Source organism: Sturnus vulgaris, chromosome 29 (assembly GCF_052056855.1).
Source record: "Sturnus vulgaris isolate bStuVul1 chromosome 29, bStuVul1.hap1, whole genome shotgun sequence".
In the NCBI taxonomy this organism is placed as follows: Eukaryota; Metazoa; Chordata; class Aves; order Passeriformes; family Sturnidae; genus Sturnus; species Sturnus vulgaris.
Genome location: NC_142271.1, coordinates 4,588,088 through 4,610,106, shown reverse-complemented (window position 1 = coordinate 4,610,106; position 22,019 = coordinate 4,588,088). Strand labels below are relative to the sequence as shown.

Here is a 22,019-nt window from a genome sequence, read left to right as displayed (position 1 = left end):
GCCAAGGGCATCAGGCACTACCGATCCCAGTGGGAACAGATTTATCCCAGTAGGAGATGATTAATCCCAATGGGAACTGATTGATACCAGTAGGAACTGACTGATCCCAATGGGAACTGATTTATCCCAACAGGAACTGATTGATACCAGTGGGAACCCATTGATCCCAATAGGAACTGATTGATCCCAATGGGAACTGATTGATCCCAATGGGAACTCATTGATCCCAGCAGGAACTCATTGATCCCAATAGGAATTGATTTATCCCAATAGGAATTGATTGATCCCAATGGGAACTGATTGATCCCAATAGGAACTGATTGATCCCAGTGGGAATTGACGTGGCCTTGGACATTTCCATGGAAGTTCATTCCCAAAAAACCCAGCTGGTGACCCAAAGTTGACACTGCAGGAGTGTCCCATCATTCCTGGCAGGTGATCCCGTTCCCGATTCTTTTCCCAGAAATTGTTGACAACCCTCGAGGAGATTTTCCACAGAAATGCAAAGAAATCCCAAATTTATTCCCCAGAGCTGGGAATGAGGAGGGCGACACCCTTCCCTGCTATTTCCCACCCTTCCCTGATTTTTCCCACCATTCCCTGGCATTTCTCACAACTTTTCCTGTCACTCTCCATGGAATTGTCACCCTTTGTCACTCAATCATCAAATCCTGGTGTCACCACCTCTCCATCTGCCGCCGGAATGGGAATAAATTAATTGGGAGAAGCTTTTGGCTCCGGGATAATGAAGTTGGCACAAGCCCAGCTCAGGAGGGAGCCCAGGGATGCTGTGGTTAAAAATTCCATAAAAATAAAAGGGATTTGTAGGGAATTAAAAGGCTGGGCTGGAATTTAAGGCTTTCCTTGGAAAAGGTTGAAGGATGGGGGGATGGACTGAGTCAGGGGATGATTGAAGTGAGGATTTTTATCCGCCAAAACTTTTCCAAAATCCCTGGAAAAGGTGGAATCCGTGTCCTGCGAATCCTTGGAAAGACAAATCTCCCTTTGCTGACACCCCCGGGAGCGGGAGGGAAAATCCACAGGAAAATAGCGGAGTTTAAAGTCGAGGGAAAAAAAAACAAAGGAAAGGGAAATTTCAATATTTAACTCCTCCCACCTCATCTCCGATCCACCAAAGTTTCCTGCTGGGAATATTCAATGGAAAAAGCGTGAAAATCCATTAAAACCCTGGAGCTGAGGGAAACAAAGAGCAGGGATCGGGAATGAGGGTTGGATCGGCAAATTCCTGGAATTCTGCAGGTCGGAATTGGAGCTGGAATTTAATTTCAGCAAAATACCGAGAAGGTTTTTCCATGAAAAATTCGGGAGAGGAGGAAGGATCCCACTTCTGGCACAGCTCAGGAGCACGATCGGGGCACAAACTATCCCCCCCCCCAAAAAAAAAATTCCAAATTTTTCTCTCCCAGGGTAATGTGGGAATGCAGAGCGTGTCCCGTCTTGGCTGAGGTGAGCTGGAAATTTGGGAATCTCCCTCACGTGGCTTTGGGAAGGATTTCTCTCCCTTTTTCCAAACTCAAGATGGAACGAGTGCTCAGAGCATGGAAAAAGCGGAATTTCCATGCGGGAGGGATGAATCCCGCAAGATCCAGGCACAAAAACCCCTTTAGGATGTCAGGGAATGCCACAAAAATCTCGGAGCGGGATGACCCTGCAGGACTCCAGATCCCTTTTTTGGGATTTTTCTCATTTTCCCAACCCTTTTCCTGCCCCTCTCCCGCATCCCTCGGGATCGCATCCCTCGCTGGTGGCCATGGCAACGCCAATCCGTGCGGGAAAGGGGAGGAATCCGGAAAATTATTCATGAGGAATGAGGGAGAACTCGGAGCCGAACCTTTGGAAGCTGCTCCTGCCCGGAGCAGGCGGGAAAACGCATCCTCGGAATTCCCATTGGGAAAACGCCCCCGATTTATTATTAAAAAGGGAAAATATTCCCTTTGTTGTTGTTGTTGTTGAGTTTAATCGGGAGGAAAATCTTCCTGGAGGGATCCTTGGTGATCCCAACTTTCCTGCTCCTCTGGTTCGGCTTTTTCAGAGCCTCATTCCAGAGAATGTGAGCGGGAGGAGATTTTGGGAAAGCGGAGCAGGCAAAGCCTGGCTTCAAACATTCATGGAATTGTCCCCAGGGAATTCTGCTCCATCAGCTCCCAATTCCAGGAGGATTTCCAAACTTCCTGCCTGTGCTTCCCGCTGCTCCACCCTCGGAATTAACCCCGTCCCGCAAATCCCACAAATCCCAAAAATCTCGAAAATCCCAAAAATCCCACTTCCCTCAGCTGCAGCTCCAAATTCCTGGAGGCTGCAGGGAGCTCCAAACTTTCTCCCGTGTGCATCCCGCTGGAATGAGCCCATCCCACCACATTCCACAATCCCCGAGGATTTGATTTATTCCTCCTACTCCAAGGGCAGGGAGTCGCCTCCTTTTCCCTCTCCCATGGCCGGCTCAGTTTTCCCTCTCCAGAATTCCGCTTTTGAGGTCCTCCCTCTCTTTATCCCGAACTCAAATCCAAGGATTTTCCAGGGAATCTCCTCCTCCTCACTGATTATTCCAAGCACGAGGAGCCACTTCCCTTTCCCACTCCCACACCAGGCACGGTTTTCCCTCTCCAGAGCTCAGGTTTTGAGGTTCTCCCTCTCTTTATCCCAAATAAAAAGTGCCTCAAACCGGAGGATTTATAGAAAATCTCTGCCACGCGTTATTCCAAGGGCAGGGAGACACCTCCCTTTCCCTCTCCCGGTTTTTTCCCCCCTTCCAAAGCTGAGGTTCTCCCTCTCTTTATCCCAAACTCAAAGATTTTCCACATCCCAAAGGAGGCACCCACATCCCAAAAAATTCCCCCTTTCCCTCCAAGATTTTCCACATCCCAGAAATGATGCCCTGAGCTCCCTGTATCCCAAAAAAAATTCCCCATTTCCCCCTAAGATCTTTCACATCTCAGGAAGGACACCCCGAATTCCCCACATCCCAAAAATTCCTCTTTTTCCCTCCAAGGTTCTCCACATCCCAGGAAGGACACCCTGAGCTCCCCAAATCCCAAATTTCTGCTTTCCCTCCAAGATTTCCCATATCTGGGAAGTGACACCCCGAATTCCCCAAATCCCAAAAAATCCCCCTTTCCCTCCAAGATTCTCCACATCCCGGGAAGGACACCCTGAGCTCCCCTCATCCCAAAAATTCCCCTTTTCCCCCTATGATTTTCCACATCTCAGGAAGGTCACCCTGACCCCGCACATCCCAAAATTTCCCCGTTTCCCTCTCCCCACGCACAGCTGGCTTATCCCAACCCCTCCACCCCGGAGAAAATCCACAGCCCTGCATCCATAATTCCGATTTTCCCCATCCTTTCCCTTCTTTCTCCCTTTTCCTGCTTTTCCCGCGGGAACAATGGAGCCGTGGCAGCGGACAGTGCCCGCTCTGTGCCCGAGTGCCAGCCCGGGCCTGTCCCCGTGTCCCCAGAGAGGGGGTGGCTCCCTTCTCTTCCCAGATGCAGCTCCCTTTTGTTCCCAATCCTGTGGAAAAGCCGAGCAGAGAATTCCCAGCCGGGAATTTCTGAGTATCCCACCCATATTCCAGAGAGAAATAGGAATTTCGCAGCAAGAAAATTCCAGAGGAATTAGGGATTGGGAATAGCGGGGATCCGCATTTTCCAACCTCCAGCAACCTCGTTCCTCATCCTGGGATTTTCCAGCTGGGAAAGAGCCAACCCCAGCCAGGGAAAAGAGGGAATTTAACTGAAAATAAAATTTTCAAATCCAAATTTTAATTGGCTGCGTATCCCTGCTCCAGCGGAAATTTGGGAACAGATTGGGGAAGGAGGGACAGGGAATCTTTGTGGGGATAATTCTGGAATAGAGGTGGCCGGGATTTCCCTGGAGAGCGGTGCAGGAACTTCGGGAGAGACTTCCCAGAGAATAAAAGCGGGAATTTCCTGGTGAAGGATTAATCAGGCGGGCCCAGCAGCGATAAACCCGGCTTAAAAACAAAGCTCCGCTTTGTAGCTTTAAATGAGGAATCGCCCAATCCCATGCACGGCTTCATTAGCATCTCATTAATATGCAATTCCCATTTTCCTGATTAAACGCTTGGAAGGAGGACGTGCCCCGGTGCCGGCTCCGAGCCCTGGGGACACCTTTCGGAGCAAGAATTCCCATTTTCCTGCTTCCCGAGGTGCTCTCCAAGGATTCCCGGCTTTTTTCCCTCCTTTTTCCCGTCCCGGATGTCTCCAAACCCTGATATTTGGGAGGGAACATTCCCTGTTTTCCAGCTCCCACATCCCAACATGGAATTAACGTCGTGCCAAGGGGAACGTTCTCATCTCCACCACCAAAATTCCCTTTTTTGGCGGCGATTCTGAGAACTTGGAGCTTCCAGGAGCCGCTCCCGAGGTTTTGGGGGTGCCCTGAATCCCATCCCGGCTCCCTCCATCTCCAGGATCCCCCAAATCCTCCCTCCCCCACCGCAAACCCCTTTCGCTTCCACTTCGAGCCTCGTTAAACCCTCGGGAGCCGCTGGGACAATTCCAGCCGGGTTGATCCCGGATTTTCTGGGATTGGGCGATGCCCACCGGGCACAGCAAAGAGATTCCCAACAGCTGGAAAATTGGGATTGGGCTGGGAGGGAGAAGGATTGGACAGCGAGAGGAGCAAAGCTCGGGATTCGAAACCATCAAACCCCATCCCTGCCGATGGATTTGTTCCTTTTCCCGGTTTTCCCTGGATCCGCTGGAATTAAAAGCTGCTCCAGCCTCTTGGAGAGGGAAGATGAAAGAGAAAATCTGAGCGAGGCTGAGCGGGTTTGAATTTCATTCCCTGGAGCAGCTCCTGGGATGTTCCATCGGGATACCAAAGGAAAAATGGGATTTGGAGAGGATCTGATCCCACCCGGGGGGTTCTGGCCATTCCATGATTTCTGAGGGAGAGGAGGATGAGGAAGGAAGGAGGGGACAGCAGCATTCCCAAACTCCCAGACCTCCCCCAGGTCACTCTGCCCAGTGCTGGACTGGTCCTTCACAAGGATTTTGGGATTTCCCAGTGCCCAGAGCCAGGAAATCCTGCCTGGAGAAGCCTCAGCTTCCCGATTTCCCGGGTTTGGCTCTGTGGGGCTGGAGCTGTGGTCCAGGATCTTCCCTGGAGAGTGGAGAAGTCCCCAGGAATTTCCCCTAAACCTGGAGAAGTCCCCAAGAATTTCTCCTGGGAAGAATAAAGGGGGGGAATAAAAGGGGGGGAATAAAAGGGGAGAATCTTCCTGATGAACACTCAAGGCTGAATCCCAAAAACCCTCCAGAAATCTCAATTAACACTTCTGAAATCCTAATTATCACCTCAGCGCACCTTGAACTTCCTGCTCCTCCTCTTCCAGCGCTCCCAGCTATTCCTGCATTCCCATTTCAGACCACATCCCACAGCCCTCCCCTGGCTCCCAGGGGAGCCCTTTGGATCCTTTTCCCCCCAAAAAAACCCCGAGATGAGGATTTAGGATGGGATTCCAAGGATTCCAAGCTGGATGGATCCCGCTGGATCAGAGGGCTCAGCTCCATCCCAAGGCACCATTCCCGCTCTTCCCCCTCCTCCAGCGGAGCACGGGGCTAAAATTATCCCTCAAATCCCAAATCCTGGGTTTTTTTTATGGCCTCTGGAGGCCAATCCCGAGGACAGCTCCGGCTGTGGCACAGATCGGGAGCAGAAATAGCAGGAGGGTGGCACGGATCGCTCCGGGGTGGCACAATTTGGGATTGGCACATCCCGAACTGGCACATCCCGAACTGGCACATCCCGAACTGGCACATTCCCCTGCTCGGGAATCTCCCAGGAGCGGCCCCTCCAAAGCCTCTCCCGGTCTCCAGGTTGGTGGCAATAAGATTCCAAAATTCCCAAAGCGCCTCCCTTAGTTGGAAAGGGATCCCAAAATTTCCCACATCCCCTCCATGGCCTCTCCTGGCTAAGATTTGGTGGAAAAAGGACCCCAAAATCTCCCAAATCCCCTCCACATCCTTTCCTGGATGAAGTTTACTGGGAAAGGGATCCCAAACTCTCCCCAAACCCCTCCTTTAGTGAAAAAGGAATCCCAAAACCTCCCAAATTCCCTCCACAGCCTCTCCTCGCTCGGGTTTCCAGGGAATGGGATCCCAAAATCTCCCAAATCCCCTCCACACCCTCTTCCAGCTCAGGTTTCCAGGGAATGGGATCCCAAAATCTCCCAAATCCCCTCCACATCCTCTTCTGGCTCAGGTTTACAAGAAAAGGGATCCCAAAATCTCCTAGATTCCCTCCACAGCCTCTCCTGGCTCAGGTTTCTGGGAAATGGGATCCCCCAAATTCTCCCAAAGCCCCTCCTTTAGTGAAAAGAGAATCCCAAAACCTCCCAAATCCCCTCCACATCCTCTTCCAGCTCAGGTTTCCAGGGAAAGGGATCCCAAAGCCTCCCAAGCCCCACACTGCCCATCCCATTGCAGATTTAATTGTGCCATCTGCCCTCCCACATCCCAGCAGCTGCTCGGGATCAATCCCAGCCATCCCAACCCCCTTTCCACCGGACAATAGGGCAGGAATTGCTTTTCCCTTGGGAAAAGGGTTTGGTTTTGTTTTGCTTCCCGGGGGGTTTCATCCCTGGATGCTCCTGGATATCCCTGGTTTTCACCTTGCTCTGGTTTGGAAGAGGAATTCTGAGAATCATCCACGGATGGCAATTCCCAGGAATTGCCCATTCCCACCTCCATCCCAAACCTGGGATTGCGGTCAAAATCCTGCCAGGAGCACTTAGAAAACCCCAAATTCCTCCCCAGCTCAGCCGTGCTGTTCCCAGGAATCATTCCCAACCCCAAGCCTGCCCAAAAAGGCTGGAAAAGGGAGACAAAGGAGCCAGAATCCCTGGAATCAAACATTCAGGAGCAGCCTGCTGTCCTGGGCCGGGGCCAGCTCAGCCTGGCAGCTGTCACCGGGGGCCAGCACGATTCAGACGAGGTCAACCAAAAATCCCCAGGCTGGTCCCAGCTGCTGGGATGGCTGGGAATAAATCCCTGGGGAGCGCTGGCAGCTGGATCCCGGAGCTGGCAGCAGGAAATGGCAGCCCGGGATGTGCAGAGTCACATTTTGAAGGACATTCGGGGAAAATCCTCCCTCTAAAATGTGCGGGTCTGGGCTTGGATGGAAAAAAAAAATAATCACGAGTTCAGCCAAATTCTGGGAATGAATTCCAGCTTTTCTGGGAATGAACTCCAGATTTTCTGGGAATGAAGGGGGAGAGCTGAGTTTTGACAGGAAGTTTGGGGTTAAGATATTTTATGTTAGAATTGAAGTTTTCCGGATATGGGGGAAGAAGGAAATGGGATTATCAAATTCTTGAGTGGATTTGTGGTGGAATCATGGAATGTTCGGGTTGGGAGGGAGGTGGAAGATGATTCCACCCCAACCTGGCCTGGGACACTTCCAAGCCATGGATTCTCTGGGAATTCCATCCCAGGGCCTCCCCACCCTCCCAGGGAAGGATTTATTCCCTGTATCCCACCCAAAATTCCCCGTTTTCAGCCTGAACTCATCCCCTTGTCCCATCACCCCAATTCCTGCTGCAGATTCCCTTTTCCTTCCTTGTAACTCCTTCACATCCCGAGGACTCCACACAAATCAAATCCTGAAGTTTCCACACAAATCAAATACTGATCCATCCACTTCCAGGGATGGGGCAGCCATGAATTCTCTGGGAATTCCATCCCAGGGCCTTCCCCACCCTCACAGGGAAGGATTTATTCCCAATATCCCACCCAAATCTTCCTTTTTTTCATCCTGAACGCATCCCCTTGTCACATCACCCAAATTCCTGCTGCAGATTCCCTTTTCCTTCCTTCTAACCCCTTCACATCCCGAGGTTCCCACACAAACTGAAAGGTTTGAGGTTTCCACATAAATCAGATCCCGAGGTTTCCACACAAATCAGATCCCGAGGTTTCCACATAAATCAGATCCCGAGGTTTCCACACGAACCAAAAGGTTTGAGGTCCCCACGGGAACCAAATCCCGATGTCCCCAACATTCCCTCCTCCAGGCCGGCCATTCCCAGCACCCCCAGCCTGTCGGGATTGTCACCAGAGGATGTCCCCGAGTGTCCTGGCACGTGCGGGTGGCACAAAGCCCCGTCCTGTCCCTCCCCTCCTCCCGCTCCCAGCTGGGATGGCCCCAACCCCATCCCAAGGGAGATCCCAACAAGGAGCCTTTGTGGCCTGGTCTGCTGGGAATGTCAAAGCCAGATTTCAGGAATGTGACAGCGCCGAGGTGACAGCAGGGACGGGAGCTGCTCCTGGGCCCCGCACTCCATCGGCTCACAGAGGAGCCTTTATCCCGCTGGGAATGGGATCGGGAGCCATCCCAGCCCCCACAGGTGAGGCCGTGTCCCTAAATCCCGAGTGTCACCATCCTGGAGAGCCGAGGGAAAAGGGGAAAAAATGGAAAAGCTGGAGCAGAAGTCATCCAACAACGCAGAAAATGAGGGAAATGAGGTTGGAAAGGAATTCCCTGTGGGACAGGAGGAAACCCAGACCTCCCTGACGAGATCTGACAAAGATTGTAAAGGAATCCAACCCCGGGATGGATCCTGGCGGGTTTAAAATCCGAGGGAATATTTTGGGAAGGGCAAACAAAACCCAAGGGAAGAGCCTGAGGGAATGGCTGATCTTCATCCAGAGGAAAAGGGAAGGAAAAGTGATTCTTTCCCTGCCCACAGGTTGGGGGAATATCCAATAAAGTCTGCCAGGAATACCAAAAAGAACCCTGCTGGGAATATCCTGAATATCCAACAAAACTTCCTCTGAATTTCCACCAAAAACTGTTGGGAATATCCAATAAAACCACTCGGAATACCCAATGAAACTTGCTCTGAATATCCACCAAAAACTACTGGGAATATCCAATAAAAATCTCTGGGAATATTCAATAAAAACTGCTGGGAATGTCCAATAAAAACTGTTCCTACAAGAATGGGCAGCCGAGCTTTGGCCAGGAGCAGAAAAATCCCCAAATCCACACAAAAAGAGAGCGGATGTTGTTCCTTGCTCCCAAAAATCCTGGAGGCAGCCAGATCCCCAAATTCCAGTTGGAATTACCTCAGGAGCAGGATCAGCTCTAAGCTCAGCCCAGCTGAGCCAGGCTTTCCCTAGGTGAGGTTTAAAATCTGTCCTAAATTGAGGAGTCACCCAAACTCCACGCTGGACATGAAAAGGAGGAATTCCCACATTCCCTGCGTTCTGTTGTTCCAGTGTATCCCTGTTTTCCCTTTTTTTTTTTTTTTTTATCCTGGATTCCAGTGGGAGCAGGGAGATGGGAACTCAGGGAATGACGTGGAGTTCCCAAATCCCCAGGAGGGGCTTCAGCACCCTGGAGAGCGGCCGGATCCAAGAGGATCCTTTTCCCACCCACGAACATTCCCGGCCTCGGCATTCCCAGTTTTTCCAGAGAATTTGTGGCTGCTGCATCCCTGGAAGTGTCCAAGGCCAGCTTGGAGCAATCTGGGATAGAGGAAGTTGTCCCTGCCCGTGGAATGGGATGAGTGTTAATTTTCCAAGCCAAATTATTCCATGATTCTGCAGCTCTTTGAACTCGGGGATCTTTGGGATAACCAGGGAAAGGGAACAATTCCGAGGGGAAAAAGGGAATTTTGGTGCATTTTCCGCTGATCCAAGGAGAATCTCCCAGCTCCCCCTGGAGCTGCCAGCCCGGCCTAACCGTGCCAGGAGATTTCAGGAGGAATTTGGGATTCAGGCTGACAGAGCTGCGGGATCAGATTCCGACTGTCCCTGGGAAAAGGAGCAAAATTCCGCTGCCAAGGAGGCGGAAAAGCGGCTGGAAAACCTGCCAGGAATTCCAATGAACCTCCGGCTTCACCTTGCGCCGAGCCCGGGGGTTCTGCTCCTGTTTTCCCTCTCCCTGTGACCATCCCGGTTTGTTCCAGAGGAGGGGAAGGAGCATCCCGGGATTTCTCCAGGACAGGGATTTATCAGCTCTTCCCAAGGCCTGGGTTGCTCAAAGCTCCCTCTTCCCTTTGGATGCTGCTCCAAACTGGGAATGCACCAACCCCCTGCTTTGGGCTCGCGGGCAGAGGAATGCCGGGGGTGGGGGGAAAAAAATTCCCAAATTCTCCTTTGAAGGGAAATTTTCCATTATTCCCTCTCTCCTGTGCCCTTTGGATGCTCCTTCCCGGCTTCATCCCTGAGGAAATCAGGGCGGGATCTCAAAACACAGGAATGAGATCCAAAGGAACATAAGGAGGCGTCGTTGGGAATTTCTGCCCACCCAAACTCATCCTTGTTTTGGTTTTTGGGTTTTTTCCCGTGGATAATCCCCTCTCCTCCGATCTCATTAAGTGGGAATGGTGATCCCGATAATCCCAGGGATAAATCCTCCTCTTTTTTAATCCGTAATAACCCAGCCCGCTTTCTTTCATCTTGGCATTAAAGGAAAAAAAAAAAAAAAAAAAGAAAAGAAAAAAAAAAAAAAGAGAAAAGGTCGGGGGGGGGACGGGGATTAAGGAACATTTCAACTCCCAGCAAATTCATTCCGAGCCGGAATCCCTGGAATTACGCAATAATTATCCCGGATAGCCTGGAAAGGAACCAAGGGGCTTCGGGAAAAGGGGGGAAAAATGGAAAAGCTGGAGCAGAAGTCATCCAACAACACAGAAAATGAAGGAAATGAGGTTGGAGAGGAATTCCCTCCGGGGCAGGAAGGAATCCAGACCTCCCTGACGAGATCTGACAAAGATTGTAAGGGAATCCAACCCCGGGATGGATCCTGGAGGATTTTAGGAATACTTTGGGAAGGGCAAACAAAACTCAAGGAATAAAAGGAAGTGCCAGAGGTTTTTTTCCGTGCTTTTTTAGGAGTCTCCTCACAGGTTTTGCTGTTTGAATTCAAATAAAATGTAATTTTTTTTTCCCCTGAAAATCTGATTTTCTCAATGGGTTTGAACCTTTCCAATTCAGCTTTTATGCCACCTAAAAAGTGTGGAAAACAGGGAATTCCACAGCTCCCAGAAAGCAAAGAAATGAAGGAATTCTGCCTGAAATTCCAGGTTTTCCCCCCCTGTAAATGAAATTCTGCTGGGATTCGGAAGGTTGGTGCTGCCCAGACGAGTAAATTACAGCCCCACCGAAAATCCACTCCCACATGGAAAACAAATCCAGAAATTCCTGCCCAGCGCTCCCAGATAAAAATCAGAGCCTCAGGAAAGTCCTGGGAATGCGGCTGCTCCGTTTTCCCAGGTTTCTCAAACAAATCCCAAACTTTTCCCTTGAGGCTTCTCCTTCTCTGAGCAAGGGCAGGATGGAGCTGGAAAATTCCAAAGCTCTGGATGGAAGCAACAAATTCCAAAGTTTCCTTTCCAAGTTCCACCTGCCCAGGTGAGCTCCACTGGTTTTTATCCAGGGAATATTTCCTTGGAGCGTCCCAGAACTGCCCCATTTCTTCATTTCTGGGTAAAACTCATTTTTATCCAGGGAATATTTATTTGGAACATCTCAGAATTTTTCCATTCCTGCCAATTTCTGCATTTCTGGATAAAGTTTATCTTTATCCAGGGAATATTTCCTTGCAGCATCCCATAACCATCACATTCCTGATGATTTCTGGTCTTTATCCAGGGAATATTTCCTTGGAGAACCCCAAAACTTCTCAGTTTTTCTCAGCTGAGAGGGTGGCAGGGACAGAGGGAGGATCCAGCCCAAGGCCACGATCCCTATGGAAAATTCCTTTTCCCAAGGTCACCCCACCTGGGATGGAGCTCTGGGATTAAGGATGGCTCCAGTGGGAAGTGAAACTTCCTTAAATCCATTTATTCCCCCTTTTTCCCAGCAAAGGAAGCACCAACAAAGATCCCATTTCCTCCTGCCCGTGTCCATCCCTTTCCTCACAATCTTGGGAATCTCCAAGGGTTTCCTGGGATGGCATTCCCAGCTTCCCATTCCCATTCCATTCCCAGCTTCCCATCCCATTCCCATTTTAATTCCCCCATCCCCAGCTTCCCATTCCTAATTTCCAGTTCCCATTCCCACTTTGTGGTTCCCACCTGCTCCCAACCCCTTCCCTGCTCATCCCTGACATTTGTGGGTACAACCCCTCCACACCCAGGAGTATCCCACGAAAATCCTGCTCAGAAAATCCCAAACACCTGCCAGGAGCAAAAGCTAAGGGGAAAAAAAAAAAAATCCTCGTTTTCTCATTGTTATTCAATATTTTCACCCATTTTTGGGACCCTTTGTGGTGGGGTTTTTTCCAGAGGATTTTGGGGGATTTTATCCCCCCCAAAAAAACCCCGGAGAGAATGAGAGGAAAACAAATCCTCATCAATTAATTTGGAAAACTTGGGATGTTCCCCATTTAATCAGCAGCTGGGAGAAGGGATGATTGGATTGGGCTGGGTTTAAACCAAATCCCTTGGGATGAGGATGGGGACGGAGCTTTGTTAAACCCAGAATTAACACAAAGCCAGGCCCAGGTCCCAACTCCTGTAAACAAAGTCACTTTTCCAACCAAACAACTTCTCCCTGTCAGCCGAGCGCTTTTCCGTGCATTATTTATGTTGGATTCACGTTACAACCACACACACACAAAAAAAAAAATTAAAATTAAAAAAAAAAGGGAAAAGCAGCAAAGGCCCAGCCCAGAACTGAGAAACGGCAAAATTCAAAATAAAAATCGAGCAGAAAACGCTAAATTCGAGTTTGCTTTCAGGAGAGAAAAAGCAAAGTTTTCTTGGAACAAAGCAGCCCCTCGGTGTCTGCCAAAGAGGGGGAGGTTTTCCAGGAGCACAGGCGGAAAGAAAGGAGTCAGCATCCCTGGAAAAGTCACAGGATTCCTGCTTTTGTCCTCGGCAGCTGCCAGGAGCACCCCGGAAACACCACAGCGCCACAGGATCCATCTTAAAGCAGCCGGGCCTGTGCTGGGCATGCCACAATTCCAGCTTTTCCCGCAATTCCCGCTTCTCCCCGGCCCTCGGCACTGCCCCTCTGCCGGCAACGCGCCGGGGTGACTTTGGGGAGTGCTCCAGAGCCATCCCAAGGACCTGACCTTGAGGAAGGAGCCCACGGGCAGCAAAACCCCAAATCCAGGCAGGACGCACCGGCCATTCCCAGTTTTAGCAGGGAGGGGATTTTTCCGGACGAAACGTCTTTTTTTGCCACCCAAAATTCCTCCCCGGGATGGAATGCGCGGCTTCCCTGCTCCCTGTCCTCCAAGGAGCACCTGAGGCCATGGAAAAGGGAGGACCCTGATCCATCCCTGATCCATCCATCCCTGATCCATCCCCTCTCTATCCCGGATCCATCCCCGATCCATTCCTGCTCCAGCCTCTCTCTATCCAGGATCCATCCCCTCTCTATCCTCGCTCCATCCCTGATCCATCCCTGATCCTTCCCCTCTCTATCCCTCATCCATCCCCACTCCACCCTCGCTCCATCCCTTCTCCATTCCCCCTCCATCCCTGATCCATCCCCGCTCCATCCCAGCCATCCCTCTCTCCCAGGCCCCAGCGCTCCCACGGCCTCCTCGCCCTCCTCAGCCTCATTCCCGAGCTTTTGGCGGCCATGGGAGCAGCGGGAGCGCCGCTGGAGCCGGGATCCCGATGATTCAGCACTTTCCCCGCCGTTCCCGGTCGGGGATCGATCCCCGGCAGCGGCTGCGGGAGGATGCGGATCCCGCACCCGCCACTCACCGCTCGCCGCCGGGGCCCGGCGCTTCCCGGCTCCGCATCCCCGAGCCAGGTGCGGTTTTCCCCGATGGATTTTTCCGGCCCAGGATGTTCTTCCGGAGGGGAGGCGACCAGGGAAGGAGCGGGGCGCGTTCCGCCGCTCCCCGAGAGGTTTCGGCGCCCCAAAGTTGCGCTGTCACCCCAAGGTCCCCACCCGGGCTGCGCTCCCCGTGCCCCCGCACTGCCACCGCGGGGTTTTGTCACACGCAGCCACACGGAGCCGTGACGTAAGAACCCAAAATCCCATCACATGCCCCTGCTCCCCCCTCCTGGGGTCCTGACAGCAAAACCCGGGAGATTTTGGGGGTCACCGAGCAGCTTTAGGACCCCAAATCCGCGCTGAGGATGCGCGGATTCTCCCCCCTCTATCCCCCCAACCCCGCCCCGTGCGCAGCCCCGAGCATCCCCCGAGATCTTCCCGCATTCCCGGTGCGTCCCGGTGCCGGTGTGTCCTTACCCGCCGCCGCTGAGGTGGCACAGCCGGGGCTCGGTGCGGGCTCGGTGCGCCGCACTGCGCGCTCCCGGGCGCGGCCGCGCCGCACTGCGCGCTCCCGAGCGGGCGGAGAGCGAGCGCGCCCCGGCAGCAGCGGCAGCAGCTGGAGGAGGAGGAGGCGGGGAAGGGAGGGATGAAGGCACGGGCTGGAGGGGAGGGGGTTGAGCAGGGGGAGGAGCTCATTAGCGGAGCCCTTAATGAGCAGCCGCAGGCTGAGCCCGCCCGAGGCTAACGGCGCAATCCTGGCACAGAAAAAGCGAATTTTGGGCAAGGACGGGACGAGTTTGCGTCACCCCGAGGGGGCGGAGAACCCCCCAAGGGCGAGGAGCTGAGCGCTCCCAAAGCCCCGCGCGCGATCCGGGGGCAAAAACGGGAATTTTGGGCAAGGGGAGGACGAGTTCGGGGTGCGCAGGGTCCCCGGGGGGCTCTGTGCCCCCACAAGGGCGAGGAGCGCCAGTGGCACTGCCCGGCTCGGGGTGCGACATCAACTGCTGGCACCGGTGACACTGAGGGCATTGGTGACACTGATGGCACCGGTGACACTGAGGGCACTGCTGGTACCGGTGACACTGATGGCACCAATGGCATTGCTGGCACTGGTGGCACTGCAGGCACTGATGGCACAGGTATCAGTGCTGGCACCGGTGACACTGCTGGCACCAGTGACACCGATGACACCGGTGACACTGATGGCATCGGTGGCACTGCCAGCACTACTGGCAAAGATGGCACTGATGGCACTGCTGGCACCGGTGACACTGGTGTCACTGATGGTGCTGGTGACACTGGTGGCACTGCCAGCACCGGTGGCACTGGTGACACTGCTGGCACTGGTGGCACTGGTGACAATGCAGGCACTGGTGACACTGCTGGCACTGCCAGCACCGGTGGCACTGGTGACATTGGTGACACTGCTGGCACTGGTGGCACTGCTGGCACCGGTGACACTTCTGGCACTGCTGGCACTGGCGCTGTCCCCAGGGTGACCCCGCCGAGGTGGCCGGGCCCGGGGTGTCCCCGTGTCCTCTCTCCAATCAGAGCTGTCACTTTAATTGAAGCTCCCCCGCTGCCAGCCGGGTCTGCGGCCTCCCCTTCCCGGGATTTTATTAAATTCCCGATTTTCTGCTGAGGCTGCAGAGCTGGGATTGATGGAGGTGGAAGTCGGGAAGCGCCAGAGGGAGCCTGGGTTTCATCTCTCTGCTGATTGAATATAAAAAGATGAAAGATTTGATTTTATAGATAAATTGATGTATAAATTAAATATATTGGATACGCCAGTGGAAATCATGGAATGATTCATGGAATAGGTTGGGTGGGAAGGGTCCTTAAATTAATCCAATTCCACGGGCAGGGAAACCTTTCACCATCCCAGGATTTTCCAGCCTGGCCTGCGACACTCCCAGGGATGGGGCAGCCACAAATTCCCTGGGAATTCCATCCCAGCCCCTCCCCACCCTCCCAGGGAAAGATTTATTCCCAAAATCCCACCCAATTTTCCCTTTTTTCAGCCTGAACCCTTCCCCTTGTCCCACCGCCCCAATTCCTGCTGCAGATTCCCTTTTCCTCCCTTGTAACTCCTTCACATCCCGAAATTTCCACACGAATCAAATCCCAATATCTCCATTTCCAGGGATGGAGCAGCCACAAATTCCCTGGGAATTCCATCCCAGCCCCTCCCCACCCTCCCAGGGAAGGATTTATTCCCAATATCCAACTGAAATTTTCGCTCTGAGCCCATTCCCCCTTTTCCTGTCTCCCCATCCTTTGTCCAAAATCCTTTTCCATCTTTCCCCTTGTTCCCTCAGCTCCTGGAAGGCACAACTGGATCATTCCCGAAGTTTCCATTTTCCAGGCTGAACGATCCCAAATTCCCAGCCTTTCCTCACTCCCTCGCATCATCCTGGAGCTTCCTCTGGATTTGCTAAAATTCCTGAATTTTCCTGGAATTCCTGAGCCGGGAATTCCAGGGCTGGAACAACTCAGGGGGGGCAGAGTCCCACCCCCCCTCTCCTGCTCCATTCCCTGTTTATCCCAAAAAATCCCTTTCCAGGGAATCCCAAAAAATTCCCGTGGCAGAAATTCCACGGGGATCCCTGTGTTTGTTGGATCGCCAGAAGGGAAAAATCTTCCTGGGGGGGATGTGGGGACACAGCTGGAAAATCCCGATTTCCCTATGGAATAACAGATCCAGGGAGCAGCTGCTGGGAAAGAAGGGAGATAAATCAATCAGGAAATTAAGAATTCCAGACCCCCCGTCCCCAGCTGCTGGGAGCTGGGGAAAACCGGGAAAAAAAAAAAAAAAAACATGGGGAAAAATGGGAAAAAGCCATGGGGAAAATGAGGGAAACAGGAAAAAAGCCATGGGGGAAAACGGGAAAAAAGCATGAGGGAAAATGGGAAAAAAACATGAGGAAAAATGGGAAAAAACATGAGGAAAAATGGGAAAAAAACATGAGGAAAAATGGGAAAAAAACATGAGGGAAAATGGAAAAAAAACATGAGGGAAAATGGGAAAAACCCTGGGGGAAAATGGGAAAAAAACATGAGGGAAAATGGGAAAAAGCCAGAGGGAAAACTGGGAAAAAAACATGAGGGAAAATGGGAAAAAAACATGCGGAAAACCAGGAAAAAGTAATGGGGAAAACTGGAATAAAACCGTGCAGAAACACGGAGAAAACCAGGAAAAAAACCCAAATCATCCCCAAAGATCAGCAACAAAGGACAAAAAAAATAAAAAAAAAAATCCCGGAGTCCAATTCGGGGACGTTTTTCCATGGATATCACAAAGTCAGGGATCTTCTCCCTGACTCTGCAGCTTTGGCAACCTCAGATTTCACCGACCTTTGTCTTTTGTGCCCGGATCCTGCAGGATTCCGGCCGGGAGAAGGGAATTCCAGCCCGGAGCTGCCCCTCCAGCAGTGCTGACTGCTCCTCCAAGATGCTGATCCCAGAGAATTCCAGAGGGATCCAAGGGCAAGCTGCACTTCTGGAGATTCTCAAGGCCTTGAAAAGTTTTTTTTCCTTTTTATCCTCATTTTCCCCTTTTTTTTCCCCTTTTTTTCCCCATTTCCCCCCTTTTTTTCCCCCCTTTTTCCCCCTTTTATTCACCCTTTCCCCCCCTTTTTCCACCCTTTCCCCCTTTTTCCCCTTTCGCACTCTTTCCCCTCCTTTTTCCCCCTTTTTTTCCCCCTTTTCTCCAATTTTTTCCCTTTTTTCCATCTCTTTTTCCTTTCTCCCCCTTTTCCCCCTTTCTCCCTTTTTCCCCTTTTCCCTTTTTTCCTGCAAGGTTTTTTCCCTTCTCTGCCACAAATGGCTGGGAAGGAACTGAAATATCCCTTTTTTTTGAGGAAGCTTCCATGGAAATTCCCACCTGGAAGAGGCCACAGCCCTCCCACCCCTCACAAAATCTGATTTACACCACACAGGGCTGAGCTATGTTCGGGCTATGAGCCAAAATTCCCCAATTTTTTTTCCAACCTGGAAGAGGGGGAGAGCAGGAAGAAAAGCTTGGAATTTTCTCATGGAAGAAAGAAAACCGGGATGTGTCTCCTGGTCCTATGGGAGCAACCAAATCCGGAGGAAAAATTAGCAAATTTTTTTTTTAATTACTGGAAACACCAAAAAAATCCCATAAATGGGATGGGAAATGCATCCTGAAATTCCAGGATCCCTTTGGGAGCGCTGGGATCAGCAGGGAATTCCCAGATGGAGATTCCCAGCAATCCAATTAATCCAATGGAAAAGAGGGAAAACGAGCTGCTCCAATTCCTTTGGGGGAAATATCGATCAGCCTGAAAGCCTCGGGAATGATGGATTTGTGGGGAGGCCTTGGGGACAAACTGGTGATGGATGTGCATCCAGAAAAAACGAGATCCTGGGATGTGCATCCATAAAAAAACGAGATCCTGGGATGTGCATCCAGAAAAAACGAGATCCTGGGATGTGCATCCATAAAATTTGAGATCCTGGGATGTGCATGAAGAAGTCAATTTTCATGGATTCACATCCCAGAATCTCGGTTTTTATGGATGCACATCCCAGGTATTCTGTTTTCATGGATGTGCATCCCAGAATCTCGGATTTCATGGATGTGCATCCCAGGAACTCAGATTTTATGGATGCACATCCGTAAGAACATCCCAGAATCTCAATTTTTATGGATGCACATTCCAGGTATTGTTTTCATGGATGTGCATCCCAGAAACTCAATTTTCATGGATGCACATCCCAGAATCTCAGATTTTATGGATGCACATTCCTGGAACTCCAATTCTATGGGCACTCATCCCAGGAACTCAGATTTTATGGATGTGAATCCCAGAATTTCGGTTTTCATGGATGCAGATCCCAGAATCTTGATTTTTTTGATACACATCCCTGAATCTCAATTTTTAGGATGCACATCCCAGAATCTGGGATTTTATGGAGCAGCAGCTTCTCCCTCCCCAGGACATGGATGATCCCATCCAGGAAATCCTGGGACACGGAGTTTTTCCAGGAATTCCACAGGAGCACGGGCAGAGGGGTTTGGCCTCAATCGCTGTTTATTCCCTATAAATCCAGGAATTAAAACCTGGATTGGGATTTCAACAAACTCATCCCGACTTTATTGTTATTCCAACAGGAAAAGCAGCGCAAATTCCAAAGTGGATTCCCTTGGGAGCCAATTTTTGGAATTAAAGGAGATGGGATCGCTCCTTTCAGCAGCATCCAACACCGGAGCTGTTGGAATTCCCAATCCCGGAAAGAAAATCCCACTTGATATTCCCAAAATTCCCAAAAAAGCCGCGTTTTGGGGCTGTCCGCGGTCGGGGAGTGCCACCTGCTGTCCCCTCCTGTCCCCGCTCCAGGGATTTATCCTTCCCAAATCCCGGAGCAGCAAATCCCGGAGCTGTGGCACCGGGAATTCCCAAACAAACATTCCCAAACATTCCCGTGTTTTAGGTGGGGAGCGGTAGCGGGATGGGAAAATCATCACCTGGAAAAATCCGTGATCAAGTGGGGAATCCCAAAAATGTTCCCTTCATCCCGCTGGGATTCCAGCTGGAATTTCCTGCTGGAAAAGGTGGCCAGGTTTTGGAAGGAGCTTTGGAATCCCCACATTCCTGGAGGTATCCAAGGAATTCTTGGATGCGGCACTCGGGGGATGGGGATCGGGCACGGGTTGATGATCCTGGAGGGATTTTTCCAGCCTCAGGAATCCGGGAATTCTGCACAGCTGGAGGCCACAGCTCCTGTTCAAAGGAAAAAGCCAAAATTCCCAGAAAACAGAGGCTGGGATGGGGCTGGAGCTGATCAGGATCTGAGGGAAGGAAAAAGGAAAAGAATTCCAGCAGGGCAAGGTCAGGGAATGCAGAATAAGAGGGAAAAGCAGGGAAACGGAACTTGATTATTAATTAAAAATCTGCCTCTAATTAAGGATATTCCCCCCTCGGGCAGAGGGATGATCCAGAGCTGATCCCGTGGAGCATTCCAGACAAAATTCCCGCTGGGATTTGTTTCCTGAGACGTGTCCGGAGCATTTTGGGAGGGATCTGTGCTCCAGGAGCGGGGCAGGATTTGAGGGAGGAATTGACACTCCAGGATCTCTTGGATCCTGCAGGAATCAGGATATTCCCAGAAAAACAACCTGGAAAATCCTGGTTTGGGAAAGCTGAATCCAGCCTGGAGCGAATTCCAGGATTCTCCTTCACCACTAGATCGCAGCACATCCCAAATTTCTGCTGCCAGCGCATTCCCGGGCAGGGAAAAGGAGCCGCTGGAACATCTTGGATTTACTGGAGCAAAAATCCAGGTGGGAAATGGTGCGGAAAGGACACGGCCGAGAACATTCCTGCCCTTAGGATGAATCCAACCCGCGGGAATTTCCTGGTTAGGAAAAAATGCCACGGGCAGAGCCCAGCGTGTCCAGAGCTTCCCAATCCATCCCAATCCATGGGGACAAAAAGCTGGAATGGGATCACTGGGTTCCCACAGTTCTTGGGTCAACTTGGCCGTGGATGCTGGAGGGAAAATCCTGGAAGAAATCCGGGAAGGAAAAGAGGGAAGTGGTGAAATGGGAAAGACAATTGTCCCCAAATCCCACCAGGACATGTTCACATCCCCAAATTCCTGCCCTTGTCCCGTTCACATTCCCAAATTCCTGCCCTGCCACATCCCTGAATTCCTGCCCTTGTCCCACTGCAGGAAAACTTTCATCCCCCTGAATTCCTTCCCGTTCTCATTCCCAAATTCCTGCTCTTCTCCCACTTCAAGGACACTTCCAGATATTTGAATTCCTGACCTTTTCCCAATTCCCGAATTCCTGACCTTTTCCCACTTACAGGGGCACGTTCCCAATCCCCGAATTCCTGCTCATTCCCATTTCTGAATTCCTGACCTTTTTCCCACTACAGGGACATTTCCCAATCCCCAAATTCCTGCCCGTTCCCATCCCTAAATCCTTTCCCTTTCCCCCTCCTCCAGCTCCTGAGGATCCCTGGATGAATCCCCAGTGAAAAACCACCTGGAATTCTCTCCCTCCTTTCCTTCCCTGCCTTTCCCAGCCTCTCCCAGGGCTCCCAAATTCCAGGCCCACGAGGTGTTCCAGACTTCCAGGGCTGATTATTATTCCCGGCAGGAATATCCTGAGACAGCAAATTGCTTTGTTGATCCTGCCAGGGAATCGATCCTGGCAGAGCTCGGAGCCTCTGGAATGTTCATCCCTGCCCTGGGGGCGGGGAGGGATGATCCCGGTGGGAATTGGGAAGAATGATCCCAGTGGGATTTAGGAAGGATATTTGGGAAGGATATTTGGGAAGGATGATCCCAATAGGATTTAGGAAACATGACCCCAGTGGGATTTAGGAAGGATGATCCCAGTGGGATTTGGGAAGGATATTTGGGAAGGATGATCCCAATAGGATTTGGGAAGAATGATCCCAGTAGGATTTGGGAAACATGACCCCCAATGGGATTTGGGAAGGATATTTGGGAAGGATGATCCCAATAGGATTTGGGAAGAATGATCCCAGTAGGATTTGGGAAACATGACCCCCAATGGGATTTGGGAAGGATATTTGGGAAACATGATCCCAATAGAATTTAGGAAGGATGAACCCAATGGGATTTGGGAAGGATGATCCCAGTGGGAATTGGGAAGGATATTCAGGAAGGATCATCCCAGTAGGATTTGGGAAACATGATCCCAGTGAGATTTAGGAAGGATAATTGGGAAGGATGAACCCAATAGGATTTGGGAAGAATGATCCCAGTAAGATTTGGGAAGGATATTTGGGAAGGATGAACCCAGTGGGATTTGGGAAGGATATTTGGGAAGGATGATCCCAGTAGGATTTAGGAAACGTGACCCCAATGGGATTTAGGAAGGATGATCCCAGTGGGATTTGGGAAAGATGATCCCAATAGGATTTGGGAAGGATGAACCCAATGGGATTTGGGAAGGATGATCCCAATGGGATTTGGGAAGGATATTTGGGAAGGATGATCCCAGTGGGATTTGGGAAGGATATTTGGGAAGGATATTTGGGGGGGATGATCCCAATGGGATTTGGGAAAGATGATCCCAATGGGATTTGGGAAGGATATTCAGGAAGGATCATCTCAGTGGGATTTGGGAAGGATGACCCCAATAGAATTTGGGAAAGATGATCCAAATAGAGTTTGGGAAGGATATTTGGGAAGGATGATCCCGGGAGATGCATCCAGCTCCAAAATTCCATTTATTCCCATCAGCAAGAGGAGAAATCCCAGAACACCCCTCAATTAATAAAATCAACA

At 51.2% G+C, this 22,019-nt stretch overlaps 1 protein-coding gene across 22 annotated transcripts in view; it reads right to left on the bottom strand.

Moving 5' to 3' along the window:
* The window catches only part of NFASC (neurofascin), an 81,912-nt gene extending 67,474 nt beyond the window's left edge, over positions 1–14,438 (bottom strand). For 16 of the 22 annotated variants that reach the window (XR_015808757.1, XR_015808758.1, XM_088180434.1 and 13 more), the window contains exon 1: positions 14,205–14,284. Coding sequence is in view for 1 of the 22 variants with exons in the window: in XM_088180457.1 (XP_088036583.1) it covers positions 14,207–14,423 (217 nt within the window). In the remaining 21 variants the exon portion in view is untranslated. Of the gene's footprint in view, positions 1–13,711; positions 13,843–14,204 lie in introns of those variants that run through there. The other 6 variants (XM_088180457.1, XM_088180451.1, XM_088180452.1 and 3 more) reach the window with 6 other exon arrangements.
* Between the last annotated feature and the right edge of the window lie 7,581 nt (positions 14,439–22,019).